General features: G+C 49.2%; 1 protein-coding gene across 1 annotated transcript; it reads left to right on the top strand.

The window, feature by feature from the left end:
* Positions 1 to 661: 661 nt before the first annotated feature.
* LOC114607667 (diamine oxidase [copper-containing]-like) lies at positions 662 to 18,952 on the top strand. The gene is made up of 5 exons (XM_077916621.1): positions 662 to 682; positions 13,787 to 15,317; positions 16,226 to 16,514; positions 17,396 to 17,528; positions 18,002 to 18,952. Exons 2-5 carry the CDS (start codon positions 13,793 to 13,795, stop codon positions 18,278 to 18,280), a joined length of 2,226 nt encoding a protein of 741 aa, XP_077772747.1. The 5' UTR covers positions 662 to 682; positions 13,787 to 13,792; the 3' UTR covers positions 18,281 to 18,952.
* The last annotated feature ends 172 nt before the right edge of the window (positions 18,953 to 19,124 follow it).

The following is a 19,124-nucleotide window of genomic DNA, read 5'->3' as shown; positions in this document are numbered from 1 at the left end:
AAACTGGAACGTGTCCAGAGGAGGGCAACCAAAATGGTCAAAGGCCTGGAAATGATGCCTTATGAGGAACGGCTAAGGGAGCTGGGCATGTTTAGCCTGGAGAAGAGGAGGTTACGGGGTGATATGATAGCCATGTTCAAATATATAAAAGGATGTCACATAGAGGAGGGAGAAAGGCTGTTTTCTGCTGCTCCAGAGAAGCGGACACGGAGCAATGGATCCAAACTACAAGAAAGAAGATTCCACCTAAACATTAGGAAGAACTTCCTGACAGTCAGAGCTGTTCGACAGTGGAATTTGCTGCCAAGGAGTGTGGTGGAGTCTCCTTCTTTGGAGGTCTTTAAGCAGAGGCTTGACAACCATATGTCAGGAGTGCTCTGATGGTGTTTCCTGCTTGGCAGGGGGTTGGACTCGATGGCCCTTGTGGTCTCTTCCAACTCTATGATTCTATGTGCGCCCGCCCTGCACCCTGCCAGCTCCCAGGAGCTCTGGGAGCAGCCCCCCCCTCCAGGCACCTGCTACTCAACCCCACTCACTGCCCAGCAGCAGCCAATCGCTACCTCTCTCGGCCAGCCTTCCCCGCCCCTCCCTCCTTCTCCCAGGTATGATAGCTCAGGGCTGCCCGCAGGAGCACCCAGCCTAAGCAGCCCTGAGAGGAGAGCAGAGCCCAGGAGCTGGACAGGTAAGGGGCACCTCTAGGGAGGGGGCTCCGGGGACCCAACTCAGAGCCAGGGCTGCACCCCTGCTCCAGAGGTGCCCCCACCCTGGGCAGCACAGAGGGGCAAGGAGGGTCAAAGCTCCAGGGAGGGCATTTGTCTGGCATCCTCAGGAAGGAGACCAGGGAACGAGGGCACCTTCCCTCCTGCCAAGTCCACGATGCCCCACATGGCACGGGAGTCTGTGGTTTTCTGTCCCAGAGGGGGCTCATTCCTGAGATGCAAGCAGACAGGTTTTCTCTAATATGCTAGTGCTGCCCTGTTAACACTGGGATTTGCAGGCCCTTCCAAAACCCAGCTGGGCCTCCCCCTCCCGTCTTTGTCCCTCTGCTGTCACCCCGTTTCTCTCCCGCCACCCCGCTGGTCTGACCCTGGAGGCATCTGAGGGGGACATGGTCTGGGGATCCCACTTGCTTCGGAGTCACGCTTTCTGGTTCAAAGACTTCCAGCTATTACTCAGGGCTGACGAAAAGGCACTCTGCACGTGTTCAGGGGAAAAACCACACCCCTTCATGGATATATTTGTTATTTCTATAGCACTTCAGAGTTCCACAAAAAGCGAAGAGCCAGGCAGGCCATCCAAAAATATTTTGTGGCCCGTTGCAAAGTGGCGCTGCCAGGCAGTTGACATTCAGCAAAGCAGGCGAGGAGGTCTTGCAAAGCCTTGCGCTCGGCTCCGTCGGGGCGGCCCCAAAGCTGAGCTTCCCTGTCGAGCAAAGCGCCTGGCCGAACTGCTCAGCTCTGCTTCGCGGTGCCACCAGTGGGAGAATTTCTCCCACCGCCAGTAGCGGGGGTGGGTCTGATCCAGACTTGGGGTGGCAGCATGCAAGGCAGGGAAGGGTTAAAGACTCTCTAGCCCTCCCTTTGTGGCCGCTGCTCCCCCCCCCCCGCCCAAAACCCCCCATTCCTACGATAGCTACTTGTAGGGAGGTTTCCATGTCCAAACTGGATCGGATTAAAACCAGAGTTTTCTGCTGGCTCTTGACGACTTCGAGTGGGAGAGGGCCCTGCCTTCCACGCGGAAAGAATATCCCGGCTTCACACTGCAAGTGCATCTCCAACTTGGGATGAGCAAGACCCTTGCTTGATGCGGGGCAGGTTTTAATAGGTAGGAGACGATGTACAAATTCGATTTATCCCTCCAGGCACCCACATTTGTGGGCTGAGTAGCGGTAAACATCCACCCCCCCCCCTTTGCAGCAAAATTGAAGAAGGTTGTGCAGCCGTCTATTAAGCCGGCTAGGATGCGAGCTGGCTCTCTCCCCCCCCCCCTTTTTCTTGTCTTTTTTTTTTTTTAAATAATATTTATTACTTTTCCAACAATTTAAACACTACACACACACAAAAAAAAAAGAACAATACAATACAATACAATACAGAAACACTACATAACACTAACACATTAAACTAACAAAACAAAAACAGTTTAAACACATCAAACAATTTCAGTATCTTATCTTTCATTCACTTATTTCAACGACCTCCTCACACCTCCCTTTTTGTATTCCACTTCTGTTAATTGTTTCAGCATTTCCTTTCCATCTTCCTCTGTTTTCTATCCTATAATTATCTTAACACATTCTAACCTTATTTTTTCCTTTAATATTCTATTAATCTATTTATACTTAATTCCTTATAACATTTCTACTAAAGCCATATAACTTCATTCCAACATTCTTCTAGCATTCATTAATTTTACAGTATTTCTGTAAATAGTCTTTAAACTTTTTCCAGTCTTCTTCCACCGACTCTTCTCCCTGGTCTCGGATTCTGCCAGTCATTTCCGCCAATTCCATGTAGTCCATCAACTTCATCTGCCATTCTTCCCGGGTGGGTAAATCTTGTGTCTTCCAATACTTCGCAATGAGTATTCTTGCTGCTGTTGTTGCATACATTAAAAAAGTTCTATCCTTCTTTAGCACCAATTGGCCGACCATGCCCAGGAGAAAGGCCTCTGGTTTCTTCAGGAAGGTATATTTAAATACCTTTTTCATTTCATTATATATCATCTCCCAGAAAGCCTTAATCCTTGGGCACGTCCACCAAAGGTGAAAAAATGTACCTTCAGTCTCATTACATTTCCAACATTTATTGTTGGGCAAATGGTAAATTTTTCCAAGCTTGACTGGTGTCATGTACCACCTATAAATCATTTTCATTAAATTTTCTCTTAGGGCATTACATGCCGTGAATTTCATACCTGTGGTCCATAACTGTTCCCAGTCAGCCATGTTATGTCCAACATCTTGTGCCCATTTAATCATAGCTGATTTCACCGTTTCACCCTGAGTGTTCCATTTCAACAGCAAGTTATACATTCTTGACAAATTCTTAATTTTTGGATCTAACAATTCTGTTTCGAATTTTGATTTTTCCACCTGGAAACCAACTTTTTTGTCCAAATTGTATGCCTCCATTATTTGGTAATAATGGAGCCAATCTCGCACTTTGTTTTTCAATTTTTCAAAGCTCTGCAATTTTATTCTGTCTCCATCTTGTTCCAAAATTTCCCAATATTTCGGCCATTTGGCCTCCATATTGAGTTTTTTCTGTGCCTTCGCTTCCATTGGTGACAACCATCTTGGGGTTTTCTTTTCTAACAAATCCTTACTTATCCAAACATTAAACAATGCTTTTCTAACAATATGATTTTTAAACGCTTTATGTGCTTTTACCTTATCGTACCACAAATATGCATGCCAGCCAAATGCATTATTAAAACCTTCTAGATCCAACACTTCAGTGTTTTCAAGAAGCAGACATTCTCTCAGCCAGCAAAAAGCAGCTGATTCATAATAAAGTTTAAGGTCTGGCAGGGCAAATCCACCTCTTTCTTTGGCATCAGTTAATATCTTAAATTTTATTCAAGGCTTCTTGCCCTGCCAAACAAATCTGGAAATATCTTTCTGCCACTTCTTGAAACAATCCATCTTATCCAAAATTTGCAATGTTTGAAACAAAAACAACATCCTTGGCAACACATTCATTTTATCACAGCAATTCGGCCTAACAATGATAATTTCAATTTTGTCTATACTTCTAAATTCTTTTTCACTTCAATCCAACATTTTTCATAATTATCCTTAAATAAATTCACATTTTTGGCAGTCATGTTAACCCCTAAATATTTCACTTTCTTAACCAATGTTAGTCCTGTCTCCTCCTGAAACTTCTCTCTCTCATTCACAGTTAAATTTTTCTCTAAAACCTTAGTTTTCATCTTATTCAACTTAAAACCTGCTACCTGTCCAAATTCTTGAATCAATTCTAGTACTCTTTTAGTACTAGATTCTGGCTCCTGTAAAGTCAATACCAAATCATCAGCAAATGCTTTCAGTTTGTACTGTTTGGCTCCCACTTGTATACCTTTTACCAATTGGTCCCTTCTAATCATATTTAGCAAAACCTCCAAGACCGATATAAAAAGCAATGGAGAGATTGGGCAACCTTGTCGTGTTCCTTTCTCAATCTTAAATTCTTCCGTCACTACATTATTCACAATTAATTTAGCCTTCTGTTCTGAATAAATTGCACCTATACCATTTCCAAAACCTTGACCAACCCCCATCCCCTGTAAATTCTTCTTCCTAAAACTCCAAGAAATGTTGTCAAAGGCTTTCTCCGTGTCCACAAATATCAAAACTGCTTTAGTATTGATCTTCACTTGTAATTTTTCTAAAATATTAATTATATTCCTCGTATTGTCAGACAAGTGTCTGCCCGGGAGAAAACCCGCTTGATCTTTATGAATTTCTTCTGTTAACACCTTTTTTAATCTTTTAGCCAAAATATCTGCAAAAATTTTGTAATCCACATTAAGCAGCAATATAGGACGGTAGTTCTTGAGCTGTGTCTTTTCAGACTCTATTTTTGGTATAAGTGTAATGTAAGCTTCCTTCCACGACTCTGGTGCCTGTCTTCCTTCCAATATTTCATTACAGACTTCCTTCAGTGGTTGTATTAACCATTCTTTCAAAGATCTGTAATATCTTGAAGTCAAACCATCTGGTCCTGGAGATTTACCTAACTGCATGTTCTGGATGGCCCCTTCCACCTCCTGATCCGTTATTTCGTAATTCAACATTAGCTGTTTTTCCTGAGAGATTTTGTGTAGTCCATTTATTTTCAAAAATCGATCAATGTCCATTTCTTTCTGTTTCTCCTGTGTATAAAGTTGTTTGAAGTAACTCTGAAAACACTTCCTGATCTCCACTGGGTTCTGTATATTCTTTCCTTCCACTTCCAAATTCGTAATAGTATTGAGTTTTTGTCTTTTTTTCATTTGCCAGGCCAACAATTTTCCACATTTATTTGCCGATTCAAATGTCTTTTGCCTCATCTGTTTAATCTTCCATTCTATTTCCTGATTCATCAGCTTCGTATATTGTGCTTAGTATAACTTTATCTCTTTCAGGATCTCCTGTGACTTTGGTTTTGCTCTCAGTTTCTTCTCTCCTTCCTTTATTTCCCCCAGGATTTTATCCTTTTTTTTCATTCTGAGTTCTCTTCTTAATTGCATTCTGTTGTATTAGGAATCCTCTCATAACCGCTTTGCTTGCATCCCAAATTACTCTTTTTTCCACGGTAGTATTCATGTTTATCTCGAAATAGTCTCTTAGAGTTTTTTGGGCCTTCTTGGTCACCTCTTCATTCCTGAACAAAGTATCGTTCATCGTCCATCTAAAGGAACCAATTGGCGTCAATTTCATTTCCATCTTCACAGCATTATGGTCAGAACAAGTTTTGGGGCAAATCTCCACTTTGCTGATCTACGTGTTGGTGTAAAGCAGAGTTCCGTGCCCAGCGGAAGGATGAGGAGTACGTACTACATACTCTATATTGCTTTATTTACAGTTCAAAGCAGTTATATTACAGAAAGACATCTTGCCTCTGCAGGAGCAGATAATGCATCCTCTCTCCTCGACAGCTTGGAGAGAATCACACAGTGAAAAACAGGAAACCAGTGTACGTCACATCCAGTCTCCCTTTCCCGTGAGAAACTCCAACAGTACAGACTGTGGAATGTAAACACCTGTCTCGTGACAAGCCCTTTCGCTGCACAGTGAAGGAAAGCAGAAACCAACATCCTCCCCCTTTCTGTGAACATCACTGGGCAGCGTGTTCGTACAACATCAGTATAAACCCAACTTCTGCACATAGGTACAGTGTTGATCCCTTGATACAATCTTGGACAATACATCAGCAGGAATTTCATTACCTGGCATATAGGACACCGTTACGAGTCCCTTCTGAATACATTCCCTAGCATGCTGCAACTTTAATTGCAAGTGCTTCGTGCTTTGCTTACAACCTTCAGACTTCAGCAAAGCCAAACATGCTTTGTTGTCCTGGTAAACCTGGATTGGACATTTGACAGGAATTTTCATATCTTTGCACAATTGTATCAACCATTCACAATCCTTAAGTGAATAAGACAGTGCATTCAGTTCAGCTTCACAAGTACTTAAGCTAACTGTTGTTTGCTTCTTGCATGACCAATCAAACAGACCCTGATTGTACATGTAGCAAACTCCAGACGTACTTTTCCTGTCTGTAGTGTCACTTCCAAAACTTGCATCTGCAAATATTTCAAGACCACCAGACTTCTGATTGTTAAATCTCAGTCTGTAATGCATAGTGCCTTTCAAATACCGCGCTATGCGTTTCAGAGCTTTCCAATCCTTGACACTAGGATTGTTGACTTGTCTGCTTAGCAAATTACAGCTAACAGCAATGTCTGGTCTTGAACATCTGGCAATGAAGTTTAGCTTGCCTAGCACACTTCTGTACAGTGTAGTGTCAGAAAATGCTTCTTCAGTGTCATCTACCTGATAACCTGTTGTCATCGGTGTGTCTACAGGGTTAGCATCCATCAGGTTTAGTTTGCTTAATACATCAGCAATTTTCCGTGACTGGTGTACTAGAATGTTACCATCTTGATCTTTCTCTATTTCCAGAGATAGGTAGTTGTTTACCTCACCAAGATCTTTCATGTCAAAGTGCTCTTTCAGTTGAGCTAGGGCGTTATTGTACATTGCGACATCTTTCCAAAAGAATAATAAATCATCAACATAAAACAAACAGTACAGTTTCTTTTGCCCCTCCTCTTTGACAAATACACATGGATCAGCTTTCCCTTGCTGAAAACCTAGAGAAAACAATACTTCAGTGAGTTTTGTGTGCCAACACCGTGCACTTTGTTTGAGACCATAAAGGGATTTCTTCAGAGCACAAACAAATCCCTGTTTTACCTGTACGCCATCAGGTGGAAGCATATAAAGTGATTCATCTAGAGATCCGTACAGAAAAGCTGTATTAATATCATGGTGAGTAATGTGTAGATTTTCCTCTGCAGCTAGCTTGAGCATAAGCCTAATGCTTTCATACCTCACTGTGGGTGAGTAGGTCTCGTGATAGTCTTCACCTGGTACCTGTGCAAAACCTCTGGCTACCAATCTGGCTTTGTGTCTGACTATCTTGCCATTTTGATCTGTCTTCGCTTTGAAGACCCATTTGCTTCCAAGCAGTTTCATTCCTGGAACTACTGGAACTAGCTCCCATGTTTTGTTCCTTTCCAAGGAATCAAGCTCAGCCTTCATGGCATTTAACCATGGCTCAGCTTCCTTTGAATCCAAACCCTGGATTTCTTGGAAACTTGAAGGTTCAAATACCTTCTTGGAGCTTTTAACAGCTGTTACTGCTATCGTAGCAAACTCATCAGCAAATCTCTTTGGAGGTTTGCCTTTTGTGGCTCTCTGTGACCTACGAATGAGCCTTAAGTCTTCAACACTCTCCTCTTCCTTCTTAGGAGAAAAACGACCTATTGTGAACAATGGTTCCTCCAATTCTTGATCAGAGCTTTCAGAGGGTCGCATAGAGGCTTTCGCACTCTTGAAATCCTCTGAATCACCTGATTCAGTTTCAGATTCAGACTCAGAACCTTCATCAGTGGGTGTGGGTTGTTGTTTTTGACTATCCTCAGTCTCATCACCGTCATCAGGATAACATTGGAAAATTCCCACATTCTCCCCCCACTTTGCATTGTACTCAACACTTCTCGTGAGCTTAATTATCTTAGAGTCAGTCATCATTATTCTGTAAGACCCTTTCTGATAACCTAGAAAGATACCATGCAAACCACGCTTGTCTAACTTGGAGTTTTGTGGTGAATGAACCCACATGTCAGAACCAAATATTTTCATGTGTTTGATGTATGGCTTCTTGCCAAACATCTTCTCATAGGGGGTACAACCAATCGCTGAAGATAACCTGCGATTGTAACTGTAAACAAAACACGAGAGAGATTCGGCCCAATAACTCTCTGGAAGATTGGCATCATGCAGCAAGGTTTTTAACCCTTGAAGCAATGTCTGATTTGCCCGTTCCGCAAGTCCATTCTGCCATGGCGAGCGAGGACTAGACAAATCGTGTTGAATTCCTTTCTCAGTCAGAAAAGCTTCAAACTGCTGAGAAGTGAATTCTCCCCCGCGATCACTGAAAAGAGTCTTTATCTTCTTACCATGCACATTTTCCAACCAAGCACAGAATTCCTTGAACCTAGGAAAAGCCTCTGATTTCTGCTTGAGATTGTACACAAAAATATATCTAGAAAATGCATCGATGAGAACCATGAAGTACCTATTTCCACCCAAAGAGGGCGATAGTGGTCCAACCAAATCTGCATGAACAACCTGGTATGGTTCCGTAGCTTGCCTACTAGACACCTTACCTTTCGCAGCCATTTTCACCTTGTTTGCTGCGCATGCTTTGCACTTCATGTGGTACTTGCAGGGTTTAATAGTCATACCTTCAACCAAGGCAGGCATTTTAGATACTGCCTCAAAATGCAAATGACCAAATTTTCGATGAAAATCATGAATACATTCTGCATGCAAACTTTTGTTAGAACCTGCAATGCAACAAGTGTCATCCTGCACAACATCATCATAATACAAAACAAACAAACGATCAACATATTCAGCATGCAATACATAATCATTTTTCTTTGTGATGATGCACTTCTTGTTCTTGAAGGACACGTCAATGTTCCGCTCATTCAGCTGTCCAACGCTGAGAAGATTATGTTTGGCGTCTGGCACGTAAAGGACATTCTGTATCGATAAGTCCAAACTGTGAAGTACAACAGTTCCGTAGCCTTTACTGGGAATCGTGTGGTCATCCGCCTGGTGAATCGCACCTTCCTGCGGCGTAAAAGACACAAACAGTCTCTTGTCGTTGCACATGTGGTGGGTCGCCGCCGAATCAACAACGAAGAAAGATCTAGACGTCTTCTGGACCTCTGCAACCTTTGGAGTGAAGCGTGAAACCATAGCCTTGTGCTGCGTTGTCCTAGACACCGGACCTTTGCCTTTGCCTCGGCCTTTTCCGCGCGATGAGCTTTCGCTGCGCTGCTCTGTCTTGGCCTTGGGATATCTGCATTCCCTCTTCATATGGCCTAGACGTCCACAAGAGTAGCATTTCACTGCCTTCAAAGCTTTGGCGCCATCTGGTGGTTCCACTGCACTATGGGATGACGTCTGTGAAGACTCCCCCTTGCCCATGCAGCTAGCACCCCGGCGATCTGCTTCATTTAAAACCACGGCAGTAACAAAGTCCACTGTCAGCTGAGCTGTTGGCTGCACAGCAATCTGGGTTGCAACAGACTCCCAACCTGAACCCAAAGATTGTAGTATCATGAAAGAATACACAGCCTCTGGAAAGTTGAGTCCTCTCTGTTGCAGCTCATGTCTCAGATTTTGCATCTCCATCAGATGTAAACGCACATCTCCACCTTCAGCAAGAGCCATATTATGCAGCTTGTTGAAGTAAAACATGGTGGATCCAGCTTCTGTCCTTAAGTGAGCCTCTCTCAAAGAATCCCAAATTTCTCTGGCTGAGGTCTTATCACGCAATAGACAGAGCTCTTCTGGGGATACTATCAATGTAAGTGTTCCCCGTGCTTTGGAATCCTTAGCTTTCCATGCATCTGTAACTGGAGCTGGGGGGGTTTCTGTAATCACCTCAAACAAACCCTCTTTCCGCAGAATTGCCTCTGCATACTGAACCCAGTCCGCATAATTTTTCTTGTTGAGCTTAGGAATCCCACAAGCATCCTGAAGGGCCATCATGACTCTGGCATTAGCCTTCAGCGTTATATATGCTGCTTTAAATCTTGCTGCGTCACTGCTGCAGCTGCTTCATTCCAAAAGCGCACTTAAAAGTTACTTTCGATTTCCCCAGCATAGTAACTTGTGCCTGGGAGCCTTTTGCGTATTCCCGGCAAAACGGCTTTAAAAGTTCAAAGTCCAGCCATAAAGCCATTAACTGGAAGCTGGCAGGCTGCCCGGAGCAGGAGTACATACCTCATCAATCATGTTTACGCGCAGAGCAGATTCCGATCCGATCCGTCCCTCTGCATTCCGATGCTTTTGCCGGCACTCCGATTCGACCTCTGAGCCCATAACCACGTGTTGGTGTAAAGCAGAGTTCCGTGCCCAGCGGAAGGATGAGGAGTACGTACTACATACTCTATATTGCTTTATTTACAGTTCAAAGCAGTTATATTACAGAAAGACATCTTGCCTCTGCCGGAGCAGATAATGCATCCTCTCTCCTCGACAGCTTGGAGAGAATCACACAGTGAAAAACAGGAAACCAGTGTACGTCACATCCAGTCTCCCTTTCCCGTGAGAAACTCCAACAGTACAGACTGTGGAATGTAAACACCTGTCTCGTGACAAGCCCTTTCGCTGCACAGTGAAGGAAAGCAGAAACCAACACTTCGGCACCAATCCCCTGGTTACCCAGATTTGGTCAATTCTTGTCCATGTCATTTTAGCCTCAGAGAAGAAAGTTCCCTCTCTTCCCAGAGGGTTCTTCATTCTCCAAATGTCAACTAAGTCCATACTTTCGGTCATGTCAAAAAAGGTTTTTGGTAGTCTACCATCTTTGGTGACTACCTGTCTCTGTGCCTTGTCCATATTTGTAGACACCACTCCATTCATATCTCCCATCAAAATCATATTATAGTCCATATAATCTATCAGAGTCTCGTGTAGCTTCTTAAAGAACTCCGATTTTCCTTCATTTGGTGCATAAATACCTACAATCAGTAATTTCTCTCCTTGTGATTGAATTTCAATTGCAACAAATATTCCTTGGTCATCTTTGAATATGAATTTCGGTGATAGGCTCTCTTTTGCATAAAGGACCACTCCTCTTTTTTTAACTTTATCTGATGAGATAAATTCTTGGCCCAGTCTTTTATTACTCAATATCTTCCTGTGTAGCCTTATCACATGTGTTTCTTGTAAACAAATCAAGTCCAAATGTTCTTTTCTCAATAAATGAAAGACTCTCCGCCTTTTTTCTGGAGAATTTAATCCATTCACATTCCAGCTCAAAACCTGCAATGCCATCATGTAATTACGCTGATATTCCTCCAACTGCACCCAATGCTTGCTCTTCTTCTGTTGGTGGTGGTGGTGAAACATTCACTGGGAGATCCAATCCAAAGGATAATGCTGATATATCCAGTATTCCCCTGCTTGGTGATCCTCTATCTGATGCTCTTTGCTCTAGTCCTCTATCAGATGATCTTCTATCCGATGCTCTTGGATCTTTTCCAAGTCCCTTCTGCAGATCTTCTTCGTATTTATACAAAAACTTTACTTTATCTTCTACTGATCTTATTTTTATTTTCCTTCCTTTGAAACTGAAAGATAGACCTTGGGGAAACTCCCACCTAAAGATGATTTTATTCCTTCTCAGCAGGGCAACAATATCTCCGTAGTTAGGCCTAAGATCCAAAAGATATTTCGGGACGTCTTTAAAAATTTCCACTCTTGACTGTTGTACTTCTAGGTTCTTCTGGTAGTGCCAACCCAAAATTCTATCTCTCTCTTCTTTAGTTCGAAGGGTGATCAAGCAGTCTCTTATTCTATTCTTCTCTTTTTTCCCTCCTCTTCCAAGTCTGAAGGCCCTCACAATTCTAAACTCTTCTTGACCCAAGTCCAAGTCCCAAAAATCAGCGAATTCCTGTGTGAGAAAGTCTGTCAAGCTTTCCTTCTCCAATTCAGGAAGGGCTCTGATCCTCAGATTCATCTGTTTTTCTTTAAGTTCAATCATAGCAAGCGTCAACTTATGTTCATCAAGTTGCCTCTGTAGGGCTGGGACTCTCTCTCTCTCTCCAGTTATGTTACTTTACATTCGGCAGCAACGGCTTCCTCCCTGGCTTCCTCCACAGTTTGCCATATCAAAGTAGATTCCTGTATCAATTTCTGGATGGTTTCTGTATTGGTATTCACCTTTTGTCCCAGATTATTTATACTTTCTGTATTTAAATCAATTTTAATAGTTGCAGCATCCACTTTCGCATTTATCGCGTCTGTTTTCTTGTTAAGCTGTTCCAGTGAATCATTTATCTTATTTAATGCAACCGCTAAGGCCTCTTCTGTCGACATTCCTCTTGGTTTTGAATGTACTGGTACAGAGGCAGCAGCAGAGGAGGCAGGGAGGCCTGATGTTGAGCCTCTCCTGGGTTGCTGCCAAGTCCTCCCAGACCTTAATGTTTTTTCAGCTGTTGACTGGTCTGTTTTTTCCTTTCCATTTGCCATAACTCTTAAAAGATTCAAGGTCAGTCCCAGAGTCTCACAGTTTTTTATCTTGCAGCTGGAAATTCCCCCAGCCCAGCTCCTGTAAAGCAACCAGTTTCAAAAGCTTCCACTAGGGGGAAACAGTTTCTATTTATATTAGTCAGTAATGTCTTCTCTTAAACACAGTTCAAAGAATCCAAAGTTAGTTTCAATTTTCAGTTACTTTTACTCCTTTTTAAAAGCAGCCGGAGTCAGTAGAAACAATGTATTTCTCTTATTTAGCTAACTGTCAATGAAGGTTCTAAATGCTGTCAATGAACATTCCAAAAGACGCCAGTCCTGCTAGCAGCCTGTTTCCAGGGTCAGAGCGGCGGTATTTTAGCTCTCTTCACTCTCTCCTACAGGCATACTCAGTCCACGACTTCCCCCCTCTTCTCCTGCTTCCAAGGGGGGGGTTTAATGTTCTTTGCCGATGGAAATTTAGTCTTTTACAAAAGGCTTTCCAAGACTTCAGCTTGCAGCCTCATTGCTTCAGTCTATTTACAAAAGGGGAAGGCGGACTTCCTGTTTTGAACCTCCCCGTTTCGATACCAAATTAAACGTTTAAAAATCCAATTCTCCACTTCAGCTCTACTCATGGGTAATTACTTTGGAGTCAAATTGTCCACAGGAAAAAGTCAGTGCTCTCCGGCAACAGCTATGCGGCTTCGCTCCGTGGAAGAAGCAGACGATTCGAAGCACCGCGCTGCTCACCCCACATCGCTCCGGACCCCCGAAACCGGGTTTCCCCATGAGTAGGGGAGGTGCAAAGGGTGCCCGCCGAATCCCACGCTCACAGGCTTCTCCCACCTGTGATTTATTGCGGGTCTCCGCCTTCGCCGTGGCGGCCAGACCCAGATTCCCACGGGGGAAATTCCTCCTGATCAGAGGAATTCCGCCATTACCGGAGGCACCAACCCGGAAGTCTCTGCGAGCTGGCTCGCCCTTTTCTTGTACCCGACTCTACCAATTACGTTTTCTATAGTCTGAGTCTCTGCTAAGTAGCAAGAACATCCTTGCTGGACTTGACTGCCATCTCCCACACTTGAGACCCCGAGAGCTGCGGCCGCCACTCAGTGTAGCCAAGACTAAGAAGAAGAAGAAGAGTTTGGATTTGATATCCCGCTTTATCACTACGCTAAGGGGTCTCAAAGCGGCTCACATTCTCCTTTCCCTTCCTCCCCCACAACAAACACTCTGTGAGGTGAGTGGGGCTGAGAGACTTCAGAGAAGTGTGACTGGCCCAAGGTCACCCAGCAGCTGCAGGTGGAGGAGCGGAGACGCGAACCCAGTTCCCCAGATTACGAGTCCACCACTCTTAACCACTAGACCAAACTCCAGAGTCAGACTGGAGAAAGACTGGGTCCCCGGATCCTGCCCCGACCCCACTTGCGTGACGCCTCCCCCCTTTCTGACGCCTTCCTCTTTCTCCCGCAGGGCGAGATGTGGTCCTCTGCTTTAGCCGTCTTCGGCCTCCTGGCCGGAGCCGCCTCCGGCCAACCCCCACAGCGCCACGAGGGGGTCTCCATCTTCTCCGACTTGACTCCGGAGGAGCTGCGGGCCGTCCGCGACTTTCTGCTGGGCCGGCCTGAGCTGGGCCTCCAGGCGGATCCAGCCCCCTCCCTGGCCAAGAACAGGCTCTTCCTGGTGGAGCTCTTGACCCCGAAGAAAGGGCGCGCCTTGCAGTACCTGGAGTCCGGGGGGCGCCGCCCCCGACGCCAGGCCAGAGCCGTGGTCTTCTTCGGGGCCGAGGCGCAGCCCAACATCACCGAGTACGTGGTGTGGCCCCTGCCCGCGCCCACCTCCTACCGGCCCTGGGGGAAGCCGGCGCCCTTCGCGGCGCGGCCGATGTCGCAGCTGGAGTTCGGGCTGCTCTCGCAGAGGCTGGCGGAGAGCCTGGCTCCGCTGCAGCAGTTCCTGCTGGACGCCTCGGGCTTCGGCTTCGGGAACTGCGGCGACCGGTGCCTGACCCTGACGGAGGTGGCCCCGCAGGGCCTGGCCTCGGGCGAGCGCCGCACCTGGGTGATGCTCCAGCGCTTTGTGGAGGGCTTCTTCCTGCACCCGGTGGGCCTGGAGGTCCTGCTCGACCACCGGGAGCTCGACCCGCGCCTCTGGCAGGTGCAGAAGCTGTGGTACAACGGGCGCTACTTCAGCAGCGCCGAGGAGCTGGCCCAGCTCCACGCCTCGGGCGCCGTGCCCGTCGTGCCTCTGCCGCCGCACCCGGACGAGAGCCTCTTCTCCACCTTCGTGCCGCGGGGGAGCTTCTCGGCCGGGCCCCCGACAGACGCGCATGGCGCCAAGGTGTGCGAGCCGCAGGGCCGCCGCTACTGGGTGGAAGGCAACCTGGTGGAGTACAGCGGCTGGAGCCTGGCCTTCCGCCTGCGCACGTCCACGGGGCTGCAGCTCTTCGACGTGCGCTTCAACGGGGAGCGCGTGGCCTATGAGGTGAGCGTGCAGGAAGCCATCGCCATCTATGGGGGGAACACGCCGGCCGCCATGCAGACCAAGTACATCGACGTGGGCTGGGGCATGGGCTCCATGACGCACGAGCTGGCGCCCGGCGTCGACTGCCCCGAGGGGGCCACCTTCCTGGACGCCCACCACCTGTACGACGCCCCGGGCCCCGTGCGCTTCCCGCGCGCCCTCTGCGTCTTCGAGCTGCCCACGGGGGTCCCTCTGCGCCGCCACTTCGACAGCGACTTCCGCGGCGGCTCCCACTTCTACGCGGGCCTCGAGGGCGCCGCGCTGGTCCTGCGCACCATCTCCACCGTCTACAACTACGACTACATCTGGGACTTCCTGCTCTACCCCAACGGGGTGCTGGAGACCAAGGTGCACGCCACGGGCTACGTGCACGCCTCCTTCTACACGCCCGAGGGGCTCCGCTACGGGAACCGCCTGCAGGAACACGTGCTGGGCAACATCCACACGCACCTGGTGCACTACAAGGTCGACCTGGACGTCGCAGGTGGGACCCTCGCTCGCTCGCTCCCGGAAAGGGGCGCGGGGGGAGTCGGGGAGGCCCTAAGCCCAGTCCATCCTCAGTCGCAAGAGTCCCCCTTCCCCCTTTCCAGCTACGGAACAGGCCGAGCTCCGAGGAATTGCGCCCGTTTGCAGCTGTGGCTGCTTTTATAGCATCGTAGAGGCGGAAGGGACCCCCAGGGTCATGTAGTCCGACCCCCTGCAATGCAGGAATCACAGAACCCTCGGCAGGGGGTGACTCCACGCCTCCCACGAAGGAGAGCCCGCCGCCTCCCAAGGGTGTCCGTTCTGCTGTCGAGCATCCTTTGCCATCAGGGTCACGTCTGAAGAAGAGCCAGGCGGCCCCCCCATCGGGGAAAGGGAGGGGCGGCTGTGATGTTCTGGCAAGCCGCTCTCCTCGCCCCTCGCCCAGAGTCTCAGGGGGCAAGAGGCGCCTCGTTCTGTCCTCAGGCAACCCCGGGAGATAACGCTGGACTCTCGAAGGCCAAGCGGGGAGGGGAGGGGGCTCTGTGGCCAAGCCCCGTCCTTGACCCCCGGCAGAGGAGCTCGAAGGCAGGCAGGCAGCTTTTCCAAGCCTGGTCGTTTGCACCTGCAGCGCCCCCTGCCCCGTTGTGCCCCCAAGGATTCCCGCTTCCCCCTTTGGCAACCCTTGTTGTGAGAGGGGAACCTTTTCCTGTCAAATTATTACTCCTCCCTCCCTCCCTCCCTTCCTCCTGCTGCTGGAGCTGCCCCGCCGGCTCTCCTGGCCCCGCTGCAAAGTGCATGCCCCTCGGGGCAGAGGAGGAACCCTGGGGCTGGCCCCTTTTGCCGTGCCAGGCGCCCTCCTTGGCCTTAGCGAGCCCCCTCCCCTGCCGGTTCTCCTGACCCCCGTCCCCCCCGCTCTCCCCCCTGCAGGCCTGGAGAACAGCTTCGAGACGCTGGACGTGGCTCTGGAGAACATCTCTCTGCCCTGGGAGCCGAGCCGGCCGCTGGTGCAGCCGCGCCTGGAGCCTCAGCCGCGGCTCCGCGAGCGCCAGGCCGCCTTCCCCTTCGGCAAGCCGCTGCCCCGCTACCTGCTCTTCGGCAACCCGGCGAAGCCCAACCGCTGGGGCCACCGGCGCAGCTACCGCCTGCAGCTCAGCTCGCACGCCGACCGCGTCCTGCCCCGCGGCTGGCAGGAGGAGCGCGGCATCACCTGGAGCAGGTGAGCCCGGCAGGGAGGGCGGGCGGGGCAGGCAGGCGGGCGGGAGGGCAGCCCCCACCCCACTTCCCAGCCGAAGGGAGCGGCGGGTCGCCCACGCCTGGAGATTCTCCGGAGTGGACGGGACGGTTTCACTCCCGCCGTCGGGGTCTGGCCAGAAAGAAGGCAGGTGGGAGGCAGGAATTGCTCGCGAGGAGCCGCTGCTGGACAGCCCCGTGGGGACGGTGCTGCTCTGGCGCTGGGCTCCTGCTTCATGGAATCATGGGATTCTAGCGTTGGAAGGGACCCCGAAGGTCAACTAGTCCAACCCCCAGCAAGGCAGGAATATGAAGCTGCCCCATATCAGGATGGAACCTGCAACCTTGGAATTATCAGCCCCACTCTCTAACCAAGGCAGCTATTCAGGATTATGTTTTATTGTAATTTTATTGGTGTTAGCCACCCTGAGCCCGGCTCTGGCCGGGGAGGGCGGGGTATAAATAAAAAAGTATTATTATTACTATTAACCTGTAACCCCAAAAGTTTGCATCTCCTCCAAACTGGTGCCAAAGGTTTGTGTTCATTTTGTGCCCCTTTGGACCGCAAATTCTGCATTTTGTACTCCCCCCCCCCAAACTGAGTAATTAACATAGCAAACGGGGGTTCCAGGTTCACATCCCAAAATCCAGCGTGGTCTGATTCCCCCCAAACACACACCCCAGTATAGTTCAGTCCCCCACAAGGTCTGAGGGACAGTGGACTGGCTCTCTGCTGAAAAAGTTTGCTGACCCCTGATCCAGCGGGCAGGAGGTGTTGGGCGCCTGGGTGTGGGTTGGCCTCTCTTTGATGGGGTGGGCTCAGGGGCACCCATGCCCGGGGACTGAGGGGTCGTGTCCCTCCGGCAGGTACCCCTTAGCAGTGACCCAGCATCACGACAACGAGGACACCAGCAGCAGCCTCTACATCCAGAACGACCCCTGGAGCCCCACGGTCAGCTTTGAGAACTTCCTCCAGAACGACGAGAGCCTGGAGAACCAGGTGAGGGTGGCCTGGGCTTGGGGGGCAGGAAGAGGAGCAGCAGGGCGGCTCACTTGGGGTTTTGGGGGGAGCACACACGGAGATCCAGGCCAGGGCAGGCAGGTTCATGCTCTAAACGGTCCTAAAAGGCCTCGGTCCAGTATACTTAAACAAGCGTCTCCACCACCACCGTCCAGCTCTGAGGGTCTTCTGACGGTTCCCTCACTGCGAGAAGTGACATTACAGGGAACCAGGCAGAGGGCCTTCTTGGTGGTGGCACCCGCCCTGTGGGACACCCTCCCACCAGATGAACAACTATCAGACTTTTAGAAGACATCTGAAGGCAGCCCTGTTTAGGGAAGCTTTTAATGTTTATAACAGGTTATTGTATTTTAGTGTTTTGTTGGAAGCCGCCCAGAGTGTCTGGGGAAGCCCAGCCAGATGGGCAGGGTATAAATAATAAATTATTACAATTATTATTCTCCCTCCGGCAGGACCTGGTGGCCTGGGTGACGGTGGGCTTCCTCCACATCCCCCACTCGGAGGACATCCCCAACACGTCCACGCCGGGCAACGTGGTGGGCTTCTACCTGCGACCCTTCAACTTCTTTGACGAAGACCCCTCTGTGGCCTCCCGACGCACTGTCATTGTGCGCCCCTCTGAGCCTGGGGGCAGGTCTGGGGTGCATGTCCAGCGCTGGACCCCGGCCGACCCCATGCCCTGCGTCTCCCAAGAGCCCTTCAGCTACAATGGCACCTACTGGCAGGTGTAGCCCAGCCCCAGGCAGGATTGGCCCCATCTTCTTCCTCTCCACCCCTCAAATCCCAACCCCAGACATTGACCTCTCCTCCTCGGCAGCAGGTGTGCCAGCAGCTATTACTCACAGGAGCAAAGTAGAACCTCCATGTGCCGAGAGGGTCTACCACTGAGCACTGTCCTCTGGGGACACAGAGCAGGGAGGAGGACCTGATGCCCACAGGCCTAGCTTGTGGGGCTCCCCAGAGCACTGGACGCTGGACTCAAGTGAGTTTTCCTGCTCCAAATGTCCACTTAGTCATATGTAAAGGTCATAAAATAACTAGTTGACTAAGAGCATGAGAAGAGCATGTGCTGGATGAGGCCCGTGGCCCATCTAGTCCTGCACCCTGTTCTCCCAGTGGCCAACCAGGTGCCCCCAAAGGGAAGCCCACTAGCAGGTTTCGAACTCAAGACCCTCTCCCCTCTTGTGGCTTCCGGCGACTGCTGTTCAGAAGCGTTGCTGCCTCTGAGTGTGGAGGGCAGAGCAGAGCCCTCCATGAATTTCTCTGACCCCCTTTTAAAGCCATCCAGCCCCCACGGTCTCCTGCCGGAGGGAGTCCCACAGTTTAACTTCTTGGATCCATCCTGATAACTATTTAATTAAAAGTCTTACGGTGACTCCAGTGGTTTTCTGTACCAGCTTCACACATCTGGAAGAGGGGGAGTGAAATCCCTTTCCTGTCTCCTCCTTCCTCCGCGAAGGAAGAAGTGACGTCCCTGCCAGGGATTCTTGAGTTGCCATTCCTGCCCTGCAGGGGGTTGGACTAGATGACCCTTTGGTTCTATGACCCTACGATGCTCTTATTCCCTGGGGTCTG

This window comes from Podarcis muralis, chromosome 12 (genome assembly GCF_964188315.1).
Source record: "Podarcis muralis chromosome 12, rPodMur119.hap1.1, whole genome shotgun sequence".
Classification (NCBI taxonomy): Eukaryota; Metazoa; Chordata; class Lepidosauria; order Squamata; family Lacertidae; genus Podarcis; species Podarcis muralis.
The sequence above is the reverse complement of the archived record's forward strand: the minus strand, read 5'-3'. Positions and strand labels throughout refer to the sequence as shown.